Source organism: Pygoscelis adeliae, unplaced genomic scaffold (assembly GCF_000699105.1).
Source record: "Pygoscelis adeliae isolate BGI_AS28 unplaced genomic scaffold, ASM69910v1 Scaffold113, whole genome shotgun sequence".
NCBI lineage: Eukaryota > Metazoa > Chordata > Aves > Sphenisciformes > Spheniscidae > Pygoscelis > Pygoscelis adeliae.
In genome coordinates, this window is record NW_008825108.1 from 11744955 (window position 1) to 11768536 (window position 23582).

Sequence of the window (23582 nt, forward strand, 5' to 3'; positions counted from 1 at the left end):
TGGGGCAGGGCAGCCCTCGGGTGCTGGGTAGAGCGAAGAAAGGCCCTAGCCTTGAGACTCAAATAAACCCGCCTTTTGAAGGGTGTAAGAGCTGTACTGCGAAAGGGTCTGCTGTCGGCGCGTGGATTAAGGTCGTTGCTAGGCTGAATGCAGCGAGCAGCGTTAGGCTAGCGGGTAACAGGAGCAGGCTTACGTTATACGCTTGTGCAAGGCACTTTAGAATGCCAGAAAACAAACAGCTAGATTTCATACCAGATTTTCACATGCGTAAGAGTATTATTGTAGTCTGTGATAACAAAAAAGAAAAGTTCCAAGAGATCGCAGTGTAGTTTCTTGCATCTTGTGAGGCATCTTGTTCTAGCTACCGTTGGCCAAGGTGCAGTAGGCTGTATGGAATATTTGGTGTGTCCATGCCCAGGTTTCAACTGGCTGAATGTTGCGGAGACAATTCAGTATGGAGTAACAGTTGTAGGTGGAAAAAAATGTCACAAACACCTAAATTGGAAATATGATGAAAAATATGCATTTTTGGCTTCACCTAAAGGTTCTTTCCACTTTGTTTCAAATAGACTAAATATTTAGAAGATTTTAGGGAAAATACGTTGCTAAGGGTTAAGCGTGTTACCACTTATGTATAAACTGGGGAGAAGCACAACTGCTGCAGCAGGGCATCTCCTCAGCTGCTTACTCGTGAGGATGGAAAAACACTTCTGCTCTGGTAGCATTAGTTTACTAGTAATCATGCAGTGTGTTTTTCCATCTTTTATGAGACTCTTGTCCATAGTTATGGACAGCACATTGTATTGCACAAATCATTAGCTTCGGCCCATAAATTTTTATATTTCTGTGCTATTATGTTATTGTCTTATCGGATGTTAAAAATAAGTAAATAAATAAAAAAAAACTAGTCCTTTTTCCCCCTTAAAAATTTTGTGTATACTATCTCTATATATACCCTATTTATATGTGAGGATTGTAATGCATCCTGAAGCTCTTTCGGTCAAGAGGTTATTGTTATCAACCATTCATAGCTTTCTTTGTCTAAGTTTGCAGTTAGTTTCATCATTAATTACTTAATCATGATTGTTTTCAAAATATGTTTGCTTCATCCTTTCAGCTTTTTGTGCTATGGACTGTACAAATGTGGGTTTGTTGTGGTTTTTTTGGTTTTTTTTTCTGAATTGTAACCAAGAATTTTTTTTAAGGTTACTTTTGCTCATGATTTGATATTTCTGTGATAATAAAATGTCTTTCACTTAAGACACGAAAATTAAGATAGCAAAATTTATGAAGGCTAGTAAGCATTAGTAGTTGTTAAACAGTATTTTAGGGACTTGAAGGGCTACAGATGCATACAAAGAGCACATTCGAAGAATACGCTGGCCTCATAATTCACTAGAGTTCATAATAAAACACCTCATGCACTTACTTGTTCCTGTGCTAAAAACACATGCATATTTAAGTGTACTTACTTGTTGAGGCCAACAGTGCTTTTGGGCGTTGGTTTGCCAGATGTCTTGTTTCTATTCAGATACAAGGCAGTGTGTATATCTTCATTGTTTTTTTTTAGTTAAAACTTAAATGTTAACGTGTTAAAAGTTTTCTTCATTCTGTCGTCTGGGAAACACTGCAGAAATTACTTTAAACTAAGACCACCTTGTTATCACTTTCAGGATTTTCATTGACTTGTTAGGCCCTTTACCGTACACTTAGTTAGGAAAGCATGACTTACTGTTTGTTCCGATATACTTTGTTTTATCTGAATAACATGGCTTCCCTTCATTTTTTAAAAGACATTTAAATTGTGTTTCTTCTTAGTCTCTTACTATTTACTGTTCCTACTATGCTATTGGGAAGCCTGTCTTGCATGTAAGGCAAACTCATTTTGAAGTAGCTACCTTCCTTCAGTACATACTTTCAAGTTCTCTTTAGAAAGTTTTTTCCTTGAAATTTGGCAGATAACAATGACCGCACCAAATAAAGCGCTAGAACTACAGCTGCAAATGAAGCAAAATGCTGAAGAGCTGCAGGATTTTATGAGAGAGTTGGAAAGCTGGGAAAAAGATATTAAAGAAGTGGATTCTGAACTACGGAAACAGAGCGGTGTCCCAGAAGAGGTAAAAATCACAAGTCCGGTGTCAATACTAACTCAGCTATTCATAATGTAATAGTGTTTATAATAACTGCTTTTTGCTTCAGCAAAATTGCGTGTGTTGACTTAAAAGATCTGAATAGAAGGTATGAGCTAACCCAGCTGACTTGTTCCTCATCTGAAGTAGACCAAAGATTCCTCTGTAAACTGTTTCACCAGCAGACTTATGGGGCAGTAGCCTCTGGAGGTGATGGGGCTAGTAAAGTTTTACTTGATTCCAGGTAGATCGAGGAGAATATTTCTGTCTGCAGTGCCAGTATGTCTTATTTATTGCTGACTTTTAATGGATTGATGTTATTCTTCAGTGATGCTCTGCAGAGAGTTGTCTTTTGAAACTTAACTTTGTATCATACATGTAATATCTGCTATTATTATGTATTGAAAGATTTATACTTGCTGTCCTTAGTGGTTTTGTAGAGTTCCTAAGAACAGCTTCCTCGAGGAATTTCTAAAATAAAGCTAGCCAGTAGATAGTACCTATACCTAGATATAGTATCTATAGATTCTTCAATACAAGTGACTTTCACGCATCTATTTTATAATGTTACTTATTTCACTTTAGAATTTGCCACCAATTCGAAACAAGGCTTTTAAGAAAAAGAAGAAAAGCAAAAGTAAAGTCCCTTCAAAGATAACCACTGAGGAAAACAAGAAAAACAAGATCAAGTCTTACGATTATGAAGCATGGGGGAAGCTTGATGTGGTGAGTCAGAATACTTGCTTGTTAACCTAGTCTTGTCCCCAGTTAATTCTGCTTTTAAATAAGATTTTGTCATAGTGCCGAGAGTTCAGTTTACAAGTCAGTATCTTACTGTGCTGGGTACTGTATGAACACAGAAAGTAGCTTTCTCCCAGAAAGGTTATGTGTTTAAAATTTGGATTATTGAGAAATGCTTGAGTTTTCTATTGACTGTGTTCTCATCCAGCAGATTGAAATATGACTTTAAGGAAAAAAAAAAAAGTGGTTTAACGATAGGTCTAATAAAAGGCCACAGTTCTTGTAGAATATAAGACTAAATACAGCTGGCAGTATTAGAGGATAGATCTCTCACTTCTGAAGTGTGGAATACTCCTTAGTAAAGAGGACTTAAGCAGTAGAGATTTTTAAAAACACACTACTAATTCTTCTAAAGTCTTACTTGATTTATTTTGTATTGTTAAATTATAACAAAGATAATAGTTTATTTTTATCTGATTTCAGGATAAAATACTTGAAGAACTTGATAAAGAAGATAGTACTCATGATTCTGTATCTCCAGAATCAGACTCTGAAGAAGATGGAATTCGTATAGATGCAGAAAAGGCTCTTGCAGAGAAGGAAAAGGTTATAGCGTAAATGTTTGTTATTTGCAAAGTTACAATTTAGGCATAGGAGCATTTGTAGTTTCTTTGAAAAGATTGTCCACTGAGACTGGTGGAAGAAGTGCCTGTTTGGAACTTATGTCTGTTTTCCTGCCTGTTATTCCAACATACAAAATTCTTAATGCATTTCTGTTTCTTCTCATCACTGATTGCAGCAAAGCCTGTCAGACTCTGCTTAAAGTACACTTATGATGATTAATGTATTGGTGGCTTTTTGCTTTGAGAAGTTGGATTGCTGTATAGAATTGTCATACGGATCAAACTGGTGTTTACCTGAACACAAGGTCTGAATGCCCCAAATTAAATCCCCAAGAATTTAAGATTAGTCCCTTTGCGAGGCTGCTACCTCTGGGAATGATGGGCGAACCCATACATCTTCCCTGCCTTGGTAATGGCAAGTTGGTACCAGTTCAGTTTTACCTTATTTTGCAAGTAGAATACAGCAAGACCTGTCTCATGCTCGGTGCCATGTGAGATAGATAGGCTAAGTTGTATAGCACCTTCTGTGGTTCTGAGAAACTTCTTCGTTTACAAACAAATCACCTAACACCATCTGTCAGTTTGTACTTTTCTTCAGTAGAGTTTCTTAGGGGTTTTTTTATTGTCTGTATGGGTGACATCTGCCTTCTTTCCCTGCTGCTGTGGAAATTCCCTGATGTATAATCTGCAGTCTACACTGAGAAATTGATGTGTCTTTGACCATTATCATCTTGGCTGCAGGGAAGCAATTGAGGGCACACGAGATAAAAAAGAGGCAGAAAGGAGAATATTTACCTTGGAAAGCAAAGATGCCAAATGTAGTTACTAAAAACTCAAAAAAACTTCAGTAACTCTCTATGGCAATTTAAGCAGCTATATATGTGCTTGTTATAGGTTTCTGGAAGTGACCTATAGATATTGAAAATCAGTATATAATAAAATGCTCTTATTGCATAAATCATGAGAAATATTTAATATGAGATACTTAGAATATTTTAGTTAAATGTTTCACAGTAAAGCAGTACTTTGAGAGATGTTAAACAAAAATGTTTGAGCATTCTAAAATACAAGCTTTGAATTTTTTCACCAAAAATTAGTAATGTGTCTATCAGTGTACAGTACCTTGCTAATAAGACTTTCTTCTATTCACAGGGTAATAACTACTTCAAACAAGGGAACTTTGATGAAGCTATAAAATGCTACACTAGAGGGATGCATTCTGATCCATACAACCCAGTATTGCCCACAAACAGAGCATCGGCTTTCTATAGAATGAAAAAGTAAGATTTGTATTGTTAAATCCTTAATATTTTCTTCTTTGAAATGCTACCTTCAGATTTTTTTGTTTGGTTTTAAGTCTTGATTATGTTATTTATCATGCTGTAATACAATCTGTGTAAGACTGCTGTTGCAACCTGCTTTGCAGTTTCAAAGTAAAATAGGAATTGCCAGGATAAGGAATCTGGTAGTCTCTCTCATCTCTTTTTCTCTCTGCTTTCATGCTGGAAGTTCACCATCTTCTGTGTTGCAGTGTTAGACTTCAAAAAAAGGAAAAAACAGAGAGAAACTTCACTATCTAATTTGCCTTTCAGATTCAGTGAGCTCTATTTCTAGGGCTTAAATTTGTTTTGGGGGAAGAAAGGGTATAGGAGAGTTGGTTATTCTTTCTGTTGCAGTAGAGGTTGTTGACCTTTGTTTTCCTTTCCTGTTTTAATGTGTTCTGAATTGAGAGATGTTTAAATACTTGTTCTGTGCTGCTTCTGAAGCATGTAAGATTTCCACTTTAGAGAGAACCTGTAAAGCTTCAGAGTAAGCTAACTTGCTGAAGTTCTGGGTTTTGTTACCTAGATGTGTCCAAACTAACTGATTCATATTTTTGAAAGGTTCTCTGTGGCAGAATCTGACTGCAATTTAGCACTTGCTTTAGACAAAAATTACACAAAGGCTTATGCCAGAAGAGGTGCCGCTCGCTTTGCTTTGAAAAATCTTCAGGGTGCTAAAGAAGGTGGGTCTTTTTAAAATTCTTTTCTTAAAATACATACAAAATGTTCATCTGTCTGCTTGATTAAAGTTTGTGTGATTTGCTTATTTGGTGTAGGAATTTAATTTTGTTTTCCTGTAAACAAAGAAGTGAAATGCCACATCGCATATCCTTCTGGCAAGGTAAAATTCAAGCAGCAAGTCTAAATGATTACTGTAGATATTAGTAGTTCTAGAATAATTCAGCTTTAAATGTCTTAGAATAATTAGTTCTTTGTAATATCTCAGGCTTTTTAGGTAACTACAGAAAAGGGTTATCTCAAAAGAATGCTCTTATTTTATACTCTGGTTACTGTAGATCCTATCTGAAACATTGTTTTCTGATGTTCTGATAGATTATGAAAAAGTTTTAGAGCTGGATGCAAACAACTTTGAAGCAAAAAATGAACTGAAGAAAATTGATCAGGTAATAAGATTAATAGGCCCTAACATAAATTAATGTACCCTGTTCAGTTTATAGCTGTATCAACTTGTATTTATAACAAGAACTGAATTCAACAAAATCTCGTGCTTTTTCTGGCATTTGAAGTTCACCGAGGTCAAAATCTGTAATTGAGTTTCTTCTGGCTTAGCTAGCATGTATGCAAACATCAGTGTCATGGTGGACTGGCAGACTAAGACTGGGTGTGTGCACCAACAACGGGGGGGGTTTTGGGTTGTTTGTTTTTTTTTTTAAATCTGCCCTCAGATGTTTTTTCTACCTCCTGCGTTAATGGCTTTTTCAGTCATGCTTAGTATTTTGGTACAAGGTAGCACTACATATGAGAGAACCTGTGTGTTCTGTCGGACGTAAAGCTGAACTGCTAGCCTGCTTATAGTCCCACTGATTGTTGTGGTCTGCTAAACCAGAAAGTAGGTTTAAGCCTAACAGAACATAATACTCTACTGCAAGTCTGATCCCTTTCATGATAGGGAGAGAATGTTGATTATGGTGACCTTAGTAAATATAAGCTCACCTGTCATTACTGTGTGAATATGCATATACCTCTTCAACCGTAGTTTTGAAAGTGCTTGAAAAATTTATTTTCAGAATGAAGACCCCAAGTCTCCAGTAATTGAAGAAATAAATGATTTGTGAATTGGAATATATGTAGACAGTTTCCATGGGTCGTTTTACATTGTGCTTCAGAAATTACATACTTTTTATTTACCAAGTAATATTTTCACTCGCAGTCCCTCATAGAAATACATTTCCAAGAACAGTTTAGAATGATCTCTTCAATTTGCATTCAACTTAGAACACAGGCACTTCTGTTAAAATGCTTGGCAGATTTTTGCATCTTAATTTTAGAATTTATCATAATTTATGTTCTGAAAATGTGTAAGTGGGGGAAATGCTTCTTGAGTAAAAAAATTACATCTTTGCAGGCTCTGTCATCAAGAGAGAGTTCAGAACAGAAAGAGTTTGAAGATGCGGTCAGACGAGAATTAACAGGTGAAGAGAAGAAGCACATTGAAGACCAGCAGCTCAAGCAGAAGGCTATTACAGAAAAAGATCTGGTAAGTCACAGGTTCTGGTGGAACAGAAGAGAACTAGCAAAGAAAAGTGTTGTGTTGTGCTGTTAGCTATGCAGATGTGAAAATTAAACCTGATACTGTCTTGAACTTCATAAATACAATGTCCTTGATAAAACCTTGATTGTTTTCCATTTTGGGCTCTATAGGAAGGGGAGGGGGACAGTGAGTTCTGTTTGGACTCTTCTGGAGGAATAATTATACAAGGTAGCTTTTACAGCCCAAATTGTACATGATAAATTTCAAATATGTAGTAAGATAAGTAAAACTCAAACTGTATTTTACAAAGGTCCTGTTTCTCCAGTATTCTATGCATCTTGACCCCTGCTTGTCCAAGTAGAATTGTGGACTATTTCTTGTGTTTTCAAACCTCTGATTATATGGTGGAAAGTAATTATAAAAAGGACTTCAGGGAGTGCAGGCAACAATGACAATAAAAATGTATTTCTGGATACATGGTCTTGACTCACAGTTGGCTTATTGATTCTCCATCTCCCCACTGTTGCAATTAAGAAATAACACTATCAACTAAAACATTTTTCTTTCTGTTCCCTTACCTAGCTATTTTACTCCTGACTTTTTATCAATATTCAGCTTTCCTATACTGGTTGTAAGACATAATTAGTAGGAGATGAATGAAAGCATACTTTAAGTAGGTAAAAGGAACAAAAGTTTGAAGAGGCCACAGGAAAAGAAATTTCAGTCTAATGCAGTACTTCATGGTAGCAGAGTTGACTCACTCTGGGCCTGTTCCTGACAACATGGATCCTGTCAAGTCTGAACTGTGGCCTTTGCTTTTTTTGCCCGGGTGTATAGTAATAGCAGAGAAGATAACACATGTCTTTTTTTATTAGTACTGAGAAGCAAAAGATAATTTTAGTTTATTGGAAACAAACAAAAAAAGTAATGTAATTTTCTTGTACGGAGCATTAGTTAGAAAACAACAGCAACATTTGGGCCCAAGTAATATTTGAGGATAACAGTTTCATGGATGTAGCAGGATAAAGATAGGTTTGTGCCGTGCAGAAAGTCGTCTTGAAAGGGGAATTGTGAAGGTTCAGCTTGTATTTAAATTCAGGAGGTACAGGGTGGCTTATACTGTACATCAGGAGTAAAGAAAAATCCCAGGTTATGCATATCTTAAATAAGACTTAAAAGTATGTAGCAAAAAATTTTTTACCCTTGAAGCACTAGAAAAAATTCAGATAACTTTTGTGGTCCTCCTCCAAGCTTAGCTATGAAGAAATATGCCATAAATATGTGCCCTGATATGGGTGTTCTTTGTGATCTGTGTTCTTTGTGATCCATCTTGATATGGTGACCCTGTCTACTGAAAAGGATAAGAAAAACTCATTGCACTAGATCTTTCTCAATGCTATTTTTTTTCTAACCTAAATATTACAGGGTAATGGTTATTTCAAAGAAGGAAAGTATGAAGCTGCAATAGAATGTTACACCCGTGGTATAGCAGCAGATGGCACCAATGCGCTTCTGCCAGCTAACAGAGCCATGGCCTATCTAAAGATTGAAAAGTAAGTAAGATTGCATGTGCAATACTGTTTCTTTCTTTGTTGTGAACTAGACGGAAGAATGATCTAATGGATGTTAACTCAAGTTCAGTTACTGTCACTCCTAGTTCTTTCTAGAATTCAATATAGAATAAATCATATTGAAAGTAGTAGGGGAGAGAAAACAACTCAATATGTGTGATCTTACAATGCATTTCATAGGAAAAGTTCTGAGAGAATAAAATAACATCAGTATGAAATTACAGTTTCTAAAGTTTGATTTTCATTCTTTCATATGTGTAAAATTCTAGTTAATCACTTTTCTCAAAGGACCTGCCCAAAGCTTTGTGTCTTTTTTGACTATGAAACTCAGTCAGCTACTAAATGTTGCACTGTAAAAAGTGGATTATAACTTGTGACTTCAAAGGGAATGGATAGAAGCTTTTTCTGGAAATTGTCATCTTTTAAAATATTTTTCTTTAACTCCACTAATGGAGACATGTATGAGTAGTTCGTTTATTTTTAATTAAGCTTTATTCCAATAATCCGGTAACAGTAGGAAATGCATGCTTTCTAGCAAATGAGAGAAATTCCATATGACCATTTTTGAAGTCTGATTGGGGTTTTTTGGGGTTTTTTTGACTCCCCGATGGTATGGTAGTTTAGACCTTTTAAACTGGTAGCATGAGAAGCAGGGAGCTGAGCATTATGTTGGTCATCTGTTCTAACATGACGTGGCTAGGTATTTGTAGAGACAGTACATTGATCTCAAATTATGAGATCATAAAATAGGCTGCACAGGTAGTATTTCTGACACAACATTTGTAATTTAGTACTGAAGCCATAGAGGACATCATAATGCAAATAATGTTCTCAGAGAATCAGAGGAAGTGATACTTTAATTGAATGACCAAGCAAGAAAATCAATTCTGTATGATAAATAAGTATATCATCGGTCTTTATATTTCAAAGAGGACCCAAACATAAAATGCAACAGAAGCTCATTGGTATTCTTATAAACCTCTAGAACTGATAAGAGCTGCAAAAAAATTAGTTTCCATAAATTTAATGGTAGATTGAAGGAGGAGAAGAGGAATAAATGAAAATACTTTAATATGCATATAGTGGAATCATGATCTAATGTAACTAAACATAACTGGGATGAGGAAATTTGATGTTATAATGAAGCAAATGACTTTAATGCAAGGATATACTGACTTCTCATTCTGAAATAGTTAAGGACAAGTCACAGAAATTCAGATGTAGAGAAATTTATTCTCATATAAGCTTGCTTCTCCTTTCTTGTATTTTTTTGTTTGTTTGTAATGGTATTGCTGTTTTTCAGAAGTACAAAGCTATGATGCTGACTTTCATTTTAAGGCTATTTAATGTTTAAAGTGGACTCTGCTCTGACAGGCTTTAAGCATTTATTTTCACAGAGAAAGTGAATTTCTCTGATGATAAAGAGTCAGCAGTGTGTCATGAGATACCAAAAGATTTGGCCGAAATTTCAAGGTGCTGAGAAATCATATTTTATATGTTTACTTTTATTTTACGTTATAGCTCAATGGTGTGTATTTATGTGTATATAGGTAGTTAAGGTCTGTCTTCATATTTTGTTTTGGGTAGCTCTGTGTTTTCAGTTGAAACTGCCTCTTTTGAAACTGATTATTAATTTTGTACTACTCTTTTGCTGAGATATGAAGAGGCAGAAAATGACTGTACACAAGCTCTGCTGTTAGATGCCTCCTATTCTAAAGCCTTTGCCAGAAGAGGAGCTGCTAGAGTTGCTCTTGGAAAGCTAAAAGAAGCTGTGCAAGGTACGATTTTGAATTAGTCTAAGTGTGATAGGTAAGAGATGAGTATAAGGACATCCTGATTTTTTTTTTATCTTCTAAGAGCAATTAAATAAATTGCTAACTAATTGAAGTTATCGGTGCAAAAGTTAAGAATGGTGGGGTTTTGTTGTGTTTCATTGAATATGTATAAAACCTTTTGTGTTGGTATCCACATGATAGGAAGACAGTTTTGTGTGAAATCACAACTATTGTTGCTTATGATAAGTAGTAAGAAATAGTTTGAAAAACGTGTTTAGGACTAGGTCATGATATAAGCATTAGGATGACTTACCTGCCTTTTAATTATTTTAAAGCTGTGAAAAGAAAACAGAAGGTTTAAAAATTTACCAGGAGTACTTTGTAATTTGAAATGTCTACAGTTTTCATATGTTGTTTTTCACTCAGATTTTGAAGCTGTTCTGAAGCTAGAACCTGGAAATAAACAAGCAATAAATGAACTCACTAAAATAAGGAATGTATGTATACTTGTTTTTGGTTTTTTTTTTCTTGTAGGCCTATAGTAATAGAATGTTTTCATTCTTTATTACATAATTTTTAACATATCTTATAATTATTCCTCAAACTTTTGATCTTTTGACAACTTACTATTTTTTTTTAGGAATTGGCGGAGAAAGAACAGTGGACTCATCAAGAATATCCTGCAGTATTGATAAAAGAAACAGAAATAAAAAATATAGTGAAACTGATTGATAATCCATTACACCTGAAATCAACAGTAAGTTTTGTTTTGTGGTTTGGGTTTTTTTGAGATGCTTTCTATAATGATAGGAAAAGTAGAGCTTAAAGTTAAAATCCACTTCTTGCTTATTTATGCAGACTAACTCCTGATAGATACATCTTGCCTGTGGAAAGCTCAAAATTTACAGACCTACTCTTTTGATATTTTTCAAGAACATAACTTCAGCATTTCCATGTATGTGTAACAGTAGCTATGGTGTAAGCATTCAACCTACAGTACCACACACAGGAAACGTGGTCTATGCATATATCTATAATGTGAAATGGGGAGGCAATCCCACAACCCTCTCCTGGGTCCATAGTTAATGTTGCGGTTGAGAGTAAAGGGGAGGCAGCTGAGTCTCCGTGTTTGATTGCAGACTTGAGAAAGCTCTGGGTAAACTTCCCTTCTTTTCATCTACTGTTTACAGTTTCTATAGCAGCTGTAGTGGTAATAAGACACGTTGCCTACCCATGTCATGCTGGTGTCACCCAGGGCTTGAGCCCTTGTCACCCAAGAGCCTTGAGCCTGCATCTTCATCCATATAAACTGTAGAATAGCTCGGTATTGGTTTTCAAGAAGCAGTATTTTTGGACTGTGAATTATCAATGGTTCTAGTCAGGTTAATGAGTTACATATGACAAAATATGATAATACAGAGAGAAATATCAGCTTTATGTATTAGGCTTCCCCTTTTAGTACATTTAATCTTTATACATTCAGCAGTGAGTTGTGTAAATACAAAGCATGCTCACACTTTGTATGGAGTACTGTAGTGTGCTGCTCTTGATGATTTTAAAATGTTTGTTTACCTCTGTTAAATATATAATTTATATTTATCTTCATTGAAGGTATCTTCCATGTGCACCACCACAGATGAAACTGGTTATCATGAGATTATTTAAAATTAAACACAGCTGTTTATCTGGGGCCTGTATATACACTGATGTTGAGGCTACATGCATGACATGAAGTATGTGTTCTGTTTAGAAGCCTTTGCGAAGAATAGCCATTGAAGAAATTGATGATGACGCACCAAATAGTGATTTGCCCAGCACTACTTCTTTAGTCAATAACTGGAGGAATTCAGTGAGTGTTGAAACAACGGAGAATCTAGATCAGGATGATCAGTTGACTACAATGGACATTCCAAAAGCAAAGCACTTGAAAATAGAAGAAATCAGTGATACATCATCATTACAGTAAGTATAAAAATTCTGATCCTCTTTTTAAAAGGTAAAAGTAGTTGAAATGTAATCTCCATTTTCAGATTTCTACATGTGCTGAGGTATCGAACATATTTTGGAAAATTTGAATTAAAAAGAAAATATTGAAAGGAAGTGCAGTTCTTTCATGCCTGCCTCTTTGATCATGTAGTGGTTGAGACAAGTATGATCTATTTAGTGTCAGATGGAAAACTAGTCTTGTTCTTACATTTCGAATAGAAAGAAATTCATAGTATTTTCCTGTATGCCATACTCTCTTCCTTGTGCACTCCATCTTCCCTAGCTGTGATTTTTATTTGTAATGTTTTAGAGTAGATTCTGAGCGGAGTTTGAACATTCTTTGCACACCGGTTGTGCAAGAGAAAAGGAGCAGATGAGACAGTTGGCCCTCTTTCCTCTGCTGAGCAGGCAGCCGATAACTTCAGGCTTGCTCAAAGTTCCCAAGTTCCGCTGTGTTGGCTCGGCAAACTCAAGTCTGGCTGGCTGAAACTATGCTGAAGTATAGAAGCCACTATCCTAACTTTATCCCTGCTAAGTGTTGGAATTCTACTTGTTTGCTTAGGAAAGCTCTGTATGCATTGGCATCATCTCATTGTGTTAATAGTAAATACTTTCTATGGAATTATGATTGAAGAATTTCTACAAGAAACACTATCCCACACCTACTTTTTCCAGCTCAGTCAGATGGATTTACTGTGAAGTGTTGAAGAAAAAAGTATATTTCTTAGCCATTTTATAACTTCTGAAAAATAAACGGACTTAACTGACAAATTATAGGACAAAAAAGAGCTCCACTGTAATCAGTGTTGGTTTGTTCATTTGACATGGTTATTGTTTTGCATTGTGAAATTGTGGAAATGTAATATTTTTTTGCAGCTGTGTACAGTAGAAATCTGTACCATAAAATGCAGTTATTTCCAGAAACAAAGTAGAGAAAAACTGACTATATTTGTAAGTATTTTCAGATGTGGGTTTTCTGTTTGGTTTTGGTTTTTTTTTAGAAAAGGTGAATCAAGTATAAAGCTTCCATAATTTGAAGGGTTTTTTTAGATACCCGCTTGAACTAAAATACATTATTTTTCAGAATTTTGATAGTATTTTAGATTTTTAAGGAATTAAAAGGTTGCCAGTTAGGTCTCAGTGTAGGATTTCCTTAAATGTTTTCTTGATTATGTGTTTCAAAATCTTTTTGCAGGCTTCCTGCTAGTGTGAAAGGAGATTCATCAATGTTGCATCCACCTTTCCCTGTGAACAAACAGAGAGAAAAAGAAATCAAAAGGTCATTTAGATCTGCTTCTCCAGTCCCCGCCATTCCTGCAAATGCTTTCCAGCTTGAGTCTGACTTCAGGAAGTTGAAAGACTGCCCGGAAAATATGTACTTGTACCTGAAGGTATGAAACGTAGTATTGATTGACAGTGCTTGGACAGTTTCTTCAACTGACATTGAAGAAACAGCACAAACTTAGGTGGAAAGGGTAGCTATGTTTAGAGTGTCTTAACCGTGTACAGTAGTCCCTTTCTTTAATTGCCTTCACATAATACTAAGTAGTTTGATCCACATTTGAGTATTTCTCCTCTTGTGCCTGACTTCTCACTTACCTCACTCTGAGTGCAGTCTCTGCATAATCTGTCTCTTCTTTCAAACATAGGCCCTGATTCAGTAAACACTTAAATACATTAGTAACCATGTTAAATTCTAATTTTTCAAATGAATGCTTCTAGGGTAATTAGACATAGCAGCATTCTTATCTCTTTAAACTGAAGAAATGCTTGAAACACATCAGTCTACTTAATGTGTACTTCTGCTTATTTATATTTTGCAAAAAAATTGCTTAGAATCCTTTTTAAAAAAGCTAGCAATCATCACAAAGAAACAAACACAAAACCCCCAAATTAATGTTCAATGTCAAATAGCGCAAATGATTTGTTTTTCTTTTTTTGCTTTCATGCATTTCAGCAGTCCAAGACATCCTAAAAACTCATTTCTAATTCTTATGACTCAACTGTATTTTTTTGCCTAAAAATAACACTTTCTTTTAATTTTTCCAAAGCAAATAGAGCCTTCGCTTTATCCAAAACTGTTCCAGAAATCCTTAGATCCAGACTTGTTTAACCAGATACTGAAAATTCTACATGATTTCTACATTGAGTAAGTTTAACTCCTCCTTTGTTTTACATTGCTTATCGCTATTATGTATTTTGGTTTGGGGTTTTTTTTTTTTTCTCCCTAGCCCCACCACTGGGCTTACAAAATTATTTCCAGTATGCAGCATTACATGAGCATGATGCAATAATTTGAATGATTCAATTGTTCCTTCTTAAGAAATTAAACATATCTTGAAAAATCAGATAGAAATGAGGTAAAGAAATAGCCTTTACTGTATGTTGTTGAATTCAGCTCTGCTAAACAGCATTGGAAACTGAATATTAGACTGTATGAAATAATTTTTGTTCCTATTACTGTGTATATTCTGTTATCACATATAATTGCACAATACTAGCTTTCTATATTAACTTTCTAAAGCTGAGAAATACAGAGGGTTTCATTTTTGTGCAATGCTTATGTGATGCGTTCTGACTTTTAATTACCTGTCAGAGGCGGTGTGCCGCTTCTCTGAATTACTCTGCCTGAGAGCACACACTCAGAATGTCTTTAGGGTGGTGTTTTATGGAGTAAATGAATATTATCCTTTCCCTTGGTTTCTTTAAAAGTAAATATCCATCATGTGGGTGAAACATGACATCTTAAGAGATACAGTCCTCATTTGGTGGTATAGCATATAAAGGCTAGGAAGTTGAAATTGTTTGCAGTAAGGTAAAAGACATTTCTTCTGGAGGGAGACAGGACAAGTTACGAAAGAAAAATACTATTTGTTGTTAGTATTTGTAACAAAGACAGTGCCTGTTTTACTGTTGACCAGAAGAATGTAAAATGAACACAATGTAGGAATTTTCTCTGTGGATAAAAATGATGGCAACTGTAATGTGCTTTTTGCTGAGCTTCCTATGACCACAGGTGCTACTTCCCCTCACACACCCTGATACATACAAAAACGGTGAAGTTACGGCAAGGTGTAAGCATTAAATCATACAATAATAGCTATTCTGTAGGTGAACAGCAGTCAGTTTGCATCAGTCTAGGTTGTTACATTTATTCACTCTTGCTCTGTATCAGAAGGATACTTGCATAAAGATTTCTGGATGTTGACTTCATGCTTTGTGGGTGGAAGAACGAACAGGAAAGATGAGAAAGGCAGAGAATATGAGAGAAACAGAGAAGGGAGCTCCATTGGTCCTTTAATTTCTTGGTCCTGAAGTCTTTAATATTGCTTGCAGCTGCTGAATCTTTCTAATCAACAGTAGTTATTTTTATATTTCTAATAATCTTCTTCAGGAAAGAGGAGCCATCGCTCATCCTTGAAATCCTCCAGAGGCTATCTGAATTAAAAAGATTTGATATGGCAGTAATGTTTATGTCAGGCTCAGAGAAAAAAAGTAAGTAATTCACTTTAGTTGTCCTACTGTAGACTCTAGCAAAAAATACATAAAATTTAGTGCTATTCTTGTTGTTTATTCCACGTAATAATCAGTTAAGGTTGGTTAGTTGTCTAGCTTTTTGATTGTTTTAGAAGTTAATATGAATGTCATGTAACTCTTCTTAGTCTTTTGATTCCTTATTAATTGTTAAGATGTGAAACCTACAGCTAAATCCTTTTGTTTTTATCAGTAATACCACTGCATTTTAGTCTGATACAGTAAGCTTCACTAGCATTTTCAGTTTATAGCTGGTAGTGTTACAAATTTATGAATTTGTATGAAATCTTATATCTGACATGCAAGGTATCCAAATCACACATTTTCCACAATTTACGACCATTTCTTTGTGATCCTGACTTTACTGTTGGCAAAAAGAATGCAAACGTCTCTAAACCACTCAGCCTGTTCGTCTCTGTCCTGTTCTTGAGGCATCACTTAGATTAGTTTGCAATTCAGATTGACGTTGGCTTGAGTTCATGGTTTATAAAAGTGTGTTTTGTCTCAGACACTTTCTTTATTTAGCACACCAGACAGACTATGTAACAGTGAGACACTTAAAGCAAAACATTTCTCTGAGACCAAATAATGTCAAATGTACTATCTACAGCTGAGTTTCACTAATAACCATTATACTTTCAAAATTTTGATATGTGAATCTCCTTAAAATAAAATTGCTTGTTTGACTTACTGAAGTGCAGGTAAATACCACTTAAAAATCGCATTCACGCCTTCTAACCTGATGTAAGCTTTGTCTGCCATCTGGCATTAACTTTTATCTTCTGCATTTAATGGCATAGTGCCAGGATAGTAAACAAAAAGCTGTCTGTTTATGCTGTCAGGATTATATACCTGTTTAAGGAAATGTTGTTAGGCAACTCTTGGGCATCAAAACAAAGTGAGAGCTTCCCTTTGCTACTTTTTTCATCCTCTCAGTAGTTCTAAAAATTTACTTATATTTAGGCTATGTAATCCAACCCTTACTCTCACTGAGGAAGGAGCTGTACTGATTTACCTTAAGAGTATGAATCACAAAATAACAGTTTACGATGGGATTTTCTTTTACAGTTACACAGGTATTGTTCAGTCATGTGAACCACGTGGGATTGAAAGATGCTTCTGTTGAAGAATTGGAGAAGAAATACGGCATTTTCTCTTAGTGAGATGACTGACATGTAAATTTCTGTTTCTGCGCTACTTTCATGTGGAAATCAGCTGAAGAAGCCTATAAAGACTGGAATTTTGTTGCTTTTGTATAAGTGATGAAACTCTTAAACTTGGTTTAGCCAAATGGCAAGTGCCTGAAGAGATAATTATCTAGTTCTGCAGGTACATTTGCTTTCTAGCACCTGAAACAATACAGATCTACATTGTCTTCAGTGGAATCTGTTTGCCTAAAAAACAGTTGGGCAGATTGGCATTCAGGATTTGGACTGTAGATAGAGATCTTTATTAAAAGGAAAAAAGTATTTATAAACATGTCTTTGGTAAGAATCAAATGATGTATATTACAAATGTGCATGTTTTTTATTTTAGAAAATAAACTGAGTGTTGAATTGAAGATACTAAATTTTTAAGGAATTTTTTTTTATTAAGGTGCCTACATCATCCTTCTCTAAGGATACATCACATCAGAACATGTAATGTGCAAAGCAAACCTGAGGTATGACGGCCAAAAAATCCCAGAATTCTTTTATTTGAGTTTACCCAAAAGCTGAGTTTTAGCATTGACAGCTGAGATATTCCTGTGAACCTCAACTGTAATTGCAGAATAGGAGGAAGCCAAATACTGTAGGATTAAAGTAAAAGTGTACGGAAAGACACTTTTTGTCGTCTTTGGAGAGTACTTTTAAAATAATCTGAGGAAACTTATCTTTTGGGTCAGTTGTTCCTAACCAGGTAAAGCCCTTAAGAAGCCTCAGGAAGCTAAGCAGAATACCTTTCCAGTATGAAGAAGACAAAGGCATGAAATCACCTGAAATTCTTAGATGAGATAAGAAATAGTGTTAGGCATAATAAACTATTCACACTCTTCACATGACCAGAAGAAGGAAATAGCAGCACTTGTCAAGTATACTGTAAGATTTAACTGTAGTATCCGAGTAGTGGCATATAAAAATTTGCCTGTGTCTCCAGGCTTGACCGCTATCTCTTTCATCCTGCTGATACTAATATTCTGTCAGTTTGCTTTCATCCTGATTCAGCCCTTGTGCTTTACTGATGCTTCTCTGACTATGGAAGCCTTCTGACATTAATGTTTTTGTTTTGGTAGTTGTGCTCTTTTTCAGAGGAATGATTAAACAGCTATAGCGTTCAGAAAGACTTCAAACTTCCAAGATGCGTTAATAGGAAAAGGTTATGAGTGTTATCTTCTATGTAGTCAATATTAGAAAACTAATTTTAAAACATTTAAAATGTTTTAAAACGTGTAATGTTTTAGTCTGTGTAATGTCCTAGTTCAGATATAATCCGGTTAAAAAGTAACTGAGCTACATCCTTGGGCTGAGTAGCAACTGACATGAATGGAGCACTAGATCCCTGAGGTAGCTTCCAATTAGCCCTGGAACTGAGCACTAGGAGAATAGCCAGGGTTACTGGGGAAATAGAAGAGCCTTTGTGTAACACTGCTTGCAGCTTACCTAGGGTATGAACTGTTACTACTAGGTGTGTCCCAAGTTAACTTGATAACTTTTCTTCCCCTTGTTGTAAAGCACTTCTGATAACATATCAGGGATACTGCTGTAACTAAGAGAAGCCAGAGTAGGGCAGGGGGAGTAATTACTGAAGTAATTTTATACACCTTTGTAGATGCGATGTAACTTCTTATGCACTGTTACGAGTTGTTCAGTGTAGAGCAGAGGTGTATGCCTGACTAGGCTATACTAATAGAGCATTTGGTACATTCTCAGAAGCTGCTTTTTGAAGGCTGTTGGATGAAAACAGGTGGTTGTGATATGGATCCTTGACAGTAGTAAAAGCAAGACAATAGCACAAAGATTTGAAAACTGTAGGCCAGGAGTCACCTAGAACTCCACTTTGAGTCTGCTATGCTTTTAATGAGAATAAGCTGTATATTTGGTTTCTGGTCCCCCTACTGCTTTTATGGAGATTTCTGTTCAGGATTTGTACGTGGTCAGGAGGGCTGATTGAAGGGAAGCTGTTCAAGCATGTAAATTTGGTGCGGTGGATGGGTGCACCTAATGCATGTTGCTAGTGAACTTAGGCTGTCAAGATACATCTTGCAAGTGGTACACTACTGTAGCCTTTTGCTTGTATTTCTGAATGTGACATCTGATGGTGACTTGCTAAGTCGCTGAGGTTACTTTTCAGTGCTAAGAAAACTGCAAGATGGAGAGCGGAGCACAGGCATTCAGGGAACTGCTAGCTTCACTTGCTCCAGGAGATGGCGGTGGTTTTCCCCTCTCAATTGTTAAAGATTGCTGAATCTCTGAATTGAAGAGTTTAATGAAACATGGAGAAGATTCATAGATCTGAGGTAAGTCAAGAATTCTTTTTGGTCAGAAAGGGGGATTTTTTTTTCTTTTTTTCAAATCCAACACCCTCTCAATGGTTCTATCTCTATTGTGTCAGGGAAAAAAAGTCTAAGGTAAATATTGTGAGGCAATTAAACAGTGTGGAATACTTTATAGCCCTTCGCTATGTTATGGCATTCAAGGTGTGAAAAATCTGAGGTCATGTTTGCTGCAGTGACTGATTCAGACTTCAGTTTTTAATGATTCCTTTACTTAATCAGTATTAAATGTTTTATTTTTCTAGACAACTTTTGAACTTGTCAAGATCATTTTTTAATTTGAATATTGTCCTCCAGTAGATCTGGGAGACACTCAAACTCCATATTATCTATTGATTTCATCTAGGTTGTTAGAATATCGATGGAACTGATCCTAGCACATACTTCTGCAGAACATCCTTACAGCTTTGTGTTTTGATAGTAGACTGTGATTTTATTTTGTTCCTTTCTGATAGCTCTAGCTAGCTCTGCATTCATATGGTAATAGTTTCATCTGACCTGTGTTTGTCTTGCTTATAAGAATGTCCTGTGATGGTCAGATGTCAGGATAAAGATACTTCATCTACTGTTTTTTTATTACACTACGGTGGAAGAAAGGATTTTAACATAACTTGTTCTTGGCTGACTTGTGTTAGTTACTGTGGAAAGCATAAATGAGTATAGTTTGAGTACATGTTCCAAAATGTTTTTTAAAATTAAAAATTAATGGTCTTCACTCTGGTCAAGAAGCTTTTACTACTTCTCTTCTTCCCTGTGTTTCTGTTTAAAAATAAGCATTTCAGCTTGCCAATTCTCAAATATAACTACTACTACTACTGTTTTTGAGGCTACTTTTTTAACATATCATATTAATATAAGATTAACGTACCAATTTTTAACGTATCTTATAGAGAAGTCTTTGGGGCCCAGAGAACCTGTGAACATTGAACTTCAGGAAACTTATTTTCTAACGCATTCTTTTCTTTTGCTAGGCAGGGATCTTTCTTTGTCAATGATGTGAATACAGTTGCTTGTAGTTGCTATTACTAGGGAATACTGAAGTGAAAACAGCTATCGAACAGTTCATTTCTAGTGTCATCAGCTGTCAGTTGTTTTTTTCCATCTTGCCTAACTAACACGTCCCTTGTTCTTTTTCTTTTAATGCAGGTACACTTACAGAGCGATCTCTTCTTACTGAGGTCAACTGCCACTTATTTTGTTTTCCTCTTTTGGTTCTGATAATGGTCCTTGTGTTCTCTTGTTGCTCCTACTTAATAATTCTTAAATAATCTGTCCTTGTTTCCATTACTTATGTGCTTTTTTCTTCTGAGATTGTTGAAGAGCTCTTTGTTGGTCAGGTTTGTCCCTTTTTACACTTGCTATCCTTTCTTTCCATTGGCATAATTTAAGCTTATTATCTTGATGTCATTTATTTGGGAACTGCCAGGTCTCCTGTACCCTTTTCTGCCCTTAGATTTTCCTCCCATGAAACCTTACTAAGCAGTGCTAGAACAGAGGAAGAACTAGAGAGAAGACTAAGTCCATGAACCTTTCAAAGTTGCATTTAGGTGCTGTGATGTTTAGGCAGCTTGAGATTGCTCTACTGTCGGTATTAGAAACTATAAGAATTTGGGGCATTAAATATACATCCTCTTTTCTCTCCTCCAGCTATGTCCCATCTGATGGCAACTGTAAGCCAAAGAGGCTGTGCCAGTCTTCTGCCAGTAGGTTTTTTGTTTGGGTTTTTTTTTTTTCTTTCAGTAAATTAGTGCTTTTCTGGGAATAGCAAGAAGGGCCTTAATAAAAGCATAGTTTTATTGCTATGGGCAATAAAAGTAAGGGCTGCACATTTGTTGACTCTCACTTCTCCCCAGGTAAGATTCACTCTGTAGCTCTTCTTTTGTAGCAGCTGTCAATCACACTATATTTTTCTTTCTCGGATCTTACAGAGCCAATGGTGTTCTGACCTGCGTTGTATCACTGCTGCCTTTGCATGATGCTTTAGTAACTTCCTTAAGGTGTATTTCTAAGGGTTGTGTTATTCAGAGGACAAAATTACCCTGCAAAATCCTTTGTTATTGATTATCCTTGAGAGAGCGGGAAACTAGCCTCTCAGGAACACATCCTAAGTTTGAATCTAGTTTTCATTTAATATTGGCAGGTGCAAGTCTGCCAAATGACCTGGAATTGCATTAGTGATTGATCTGACCTTATCTGCTTTGCTGGTTAGGCTTAGGGAAAATACAACTTTTGGAATAAAAGGTGAAATTCTATTTTTCACTGTTGTCACATCTCTTAAGTATGCAGTTCAGCCTGATTGCAGCAGTGAAGTTGTGTGGGTTTTAGGCATCTGACTGTTCCTTTGTACTATTTCACATGAACTGTTTGTATCAGATCTCTCTCGATATCTGTCACCATGTGCCAATTCCCTCTCTGTGAATTTCAGTCTTCCTTTTCACTGTGCGCTTTCTGTTTTCCATCAGGTTCAAAACACTGTATTCTCCTCTGCCTTCCCTCTCCTGTCATTAGTTGCAAGCAGCTCAGCCTCTAAAAGTGTCATTTGAAGGCTCCTTTTAGTTTTCTAAAAATTTCTGCTCCAGGCTCTTTGTTTCTGAAAGCTCATTCCAACAGCTCTGCTTCTTCAGGCTCTGTTTTGTAGGAATATTCCACTCTAATGTCTGGCTTTATAAACTAAAGCAAGTACAGCATAAAAACTAAGGAAATTCCTTTTTTCTTTTTTTTTCCTCCTCCTTGCTTCCTATTCAAGTGGTTGCTGAGTTCAGTTGTGGTTGGTTACACTGGAATCTTCTGCTTTCTTAATAGTAGCAGAAAGTAGTGTTTGCTTTCCATACTTCATCTTCAAACTTCAGACCTTCCAGTCTCTCTTCCAACTGTTGTTGCATTAATAAAGTTTAAGGTGACAGGGTAAAAAATAAATTTGATTCCTTGTTCCTTCATACCAAATAAGTCTACCTGGGTTTTAAAGCAAGAAATGTACCATTAGGCACTAATACCAATTACATTAACCAACAACTGAGTATACAACAGTCTTCCTTGTCCTGATTCCTGATGAGATAGGACAGATTAATGTTCTGTACAAACTATTAATTTAAAGTCCTGTTTCGTGGCTACATACTTGGACAGGTCTGCCACAATGAGCTGAGCAGCAGACCAGAGTCTGTGAGGAAATGCCAAAAAAACCCCAAATAAACAAAAACCAAACAAAAAAACCCCCAGATTTTTTGCTTTCATATATATTACAGGAATGACTGCTTGTACTTCAGGTTGCAAGGGCATGTACTTGGGTGCAGCTTCCTCCCTAAAGAATCAGCAGTCTGTATGAATATCACCAAAAAGCAGAGAAGGATTAAATGGTTGATTTGCCCAGCTGTGGTTACGATGGGAGAATAGTATCTGACTCCTCAAGTTGAAATCTGGTGTCTTTCTGGCTACACCAGGCTGAGTACTCAGTTTGACAAGTGGTGCTTGGACTTGGTTTGTAATTAATTGCTATCACCTTTGGAAAAATCAGGAACACTTTGCTGACTTCAGAAAAGTGTACTCCAGAGTCTCTGTTGGGAAGTGGAAATGCTGCCAACTTTTTCTAAAATAGCCTGAAGTTCAGATTGTTGAAATAAGAAGTAATGAGCTACTGCTGTATGCTGAAGCCTGTGTGTAACACCATGTAGCACATGAGCCTTGAAGACTCCAATTCTGTCCTTGGTGTTACAATTTCTTTGCACTTTGTGATTGGATTCTGGTGGTTGTGAAAATTAGCAAGGCTATTACAGGGTTACATCTTATTAAATGCAGTATTTAAGTGAAAATGTGTGTGTGTTTTCAACAGATGGGTAAAAACATTTTGGGGAATATTTTCCGTACAATCTGTAACAAAGAAAGGACATGAAATAAATATTTAAGAATTTGCCAGATCTCTGAGATTTTCTTCTGCTTCATGTTTCATTCTTCTGTCGACAAGCTTGTCTGATTGATTGGTAAAGCTGGCATCTCTCACCCAAAAATCTGAAAGCATTAATTGAGCTCAAGGAGAACATCATCTTTGTTTAAATTTTTATCATCCCTAGACTTTAAAATTAAAGTAAGAGAAAGAAGTAGCTTCATTCCTTGCACTGGTTTGCAACTGTCAAGCTTTGGCTTGATCTTCTGACCTTGAGAGA

At 36.0% G+C, this 23582-nt stretch overlaps 2 protein-coding genes across 2 annotated transcripts in view; one reads left to right on the forward strand and one right to left on the reverse strand.

Annotated features, from left to right (window-relative positions):
- The window catches only part of XRCC6BP1 (XRCC6 binding protein 1), an 8763-nt gene extending 7981 nt beyond the window's left edge, over positions 1-782 (reverse strand). Inside the window, exon 1 of the mRNA XM_009327689.1 lies at positions 689-782. Coding sequence (XP_009325964.1) covers positions 689-782 — 94 coding nt within the window. The remainder of the gene's footprint in view (positions 1-688) is intronic.
- Positions 783-1960: 1178 nt separating this feature from the next.
- RPAP3 (RNA polymerase II associated protein 3) lies at positions 1961-17459 on the forward strand. Its single transcript, XM_009327594.1, has 16 exons — positions 1961-2117; positions 2715-2855; positions 3354-3476; positions 4646-4773; positions 5377-5498; positions 5869-5939; positions 6902-7033; positions 8453-8580; positions 10255-10376; positions 10800-10870; positions 11014-11130; positions 12124-12335; positions 13555-13750; positions 14411-14508; positions 15754-15854; positions 16962-17459. Exons 1-16 carry the CDS (start codon positions 1965-1967, stop codon positions 17051-17053), a joined length of 2007 nt encoding a protein of 668 aa, XP_009325869.1. The 5' UTR covers positions 1961-1964; the 3' UTR covers positions 17054-17459.
- Positions 17460-23582: the final 6123 nt, after the last annotated feature.

Coding starts and splice junctions, on each gene's coding strand:
- RPAP3 (XM_009327594.1), top strand. CDS start 1,965: ATGACCGCACCAAATAAAGCGCTAGAACTACAGCTGCAAATGAAGCAA. Junction 4,774..5,376: donor GCTTTCTATAGAATGAAAAA/GTAAGATTTGTA, acceptor TATTTTTGAAAG/GTTCTCTGTGGCAGAATCTG. Junction 15,855..16,961: donor GTCAGGCTCAGAGAAAAAAA/GTAAGTAATTCA, acceptor TTTCTTTTACAG/TTACACAGGTATTGTTCAGT.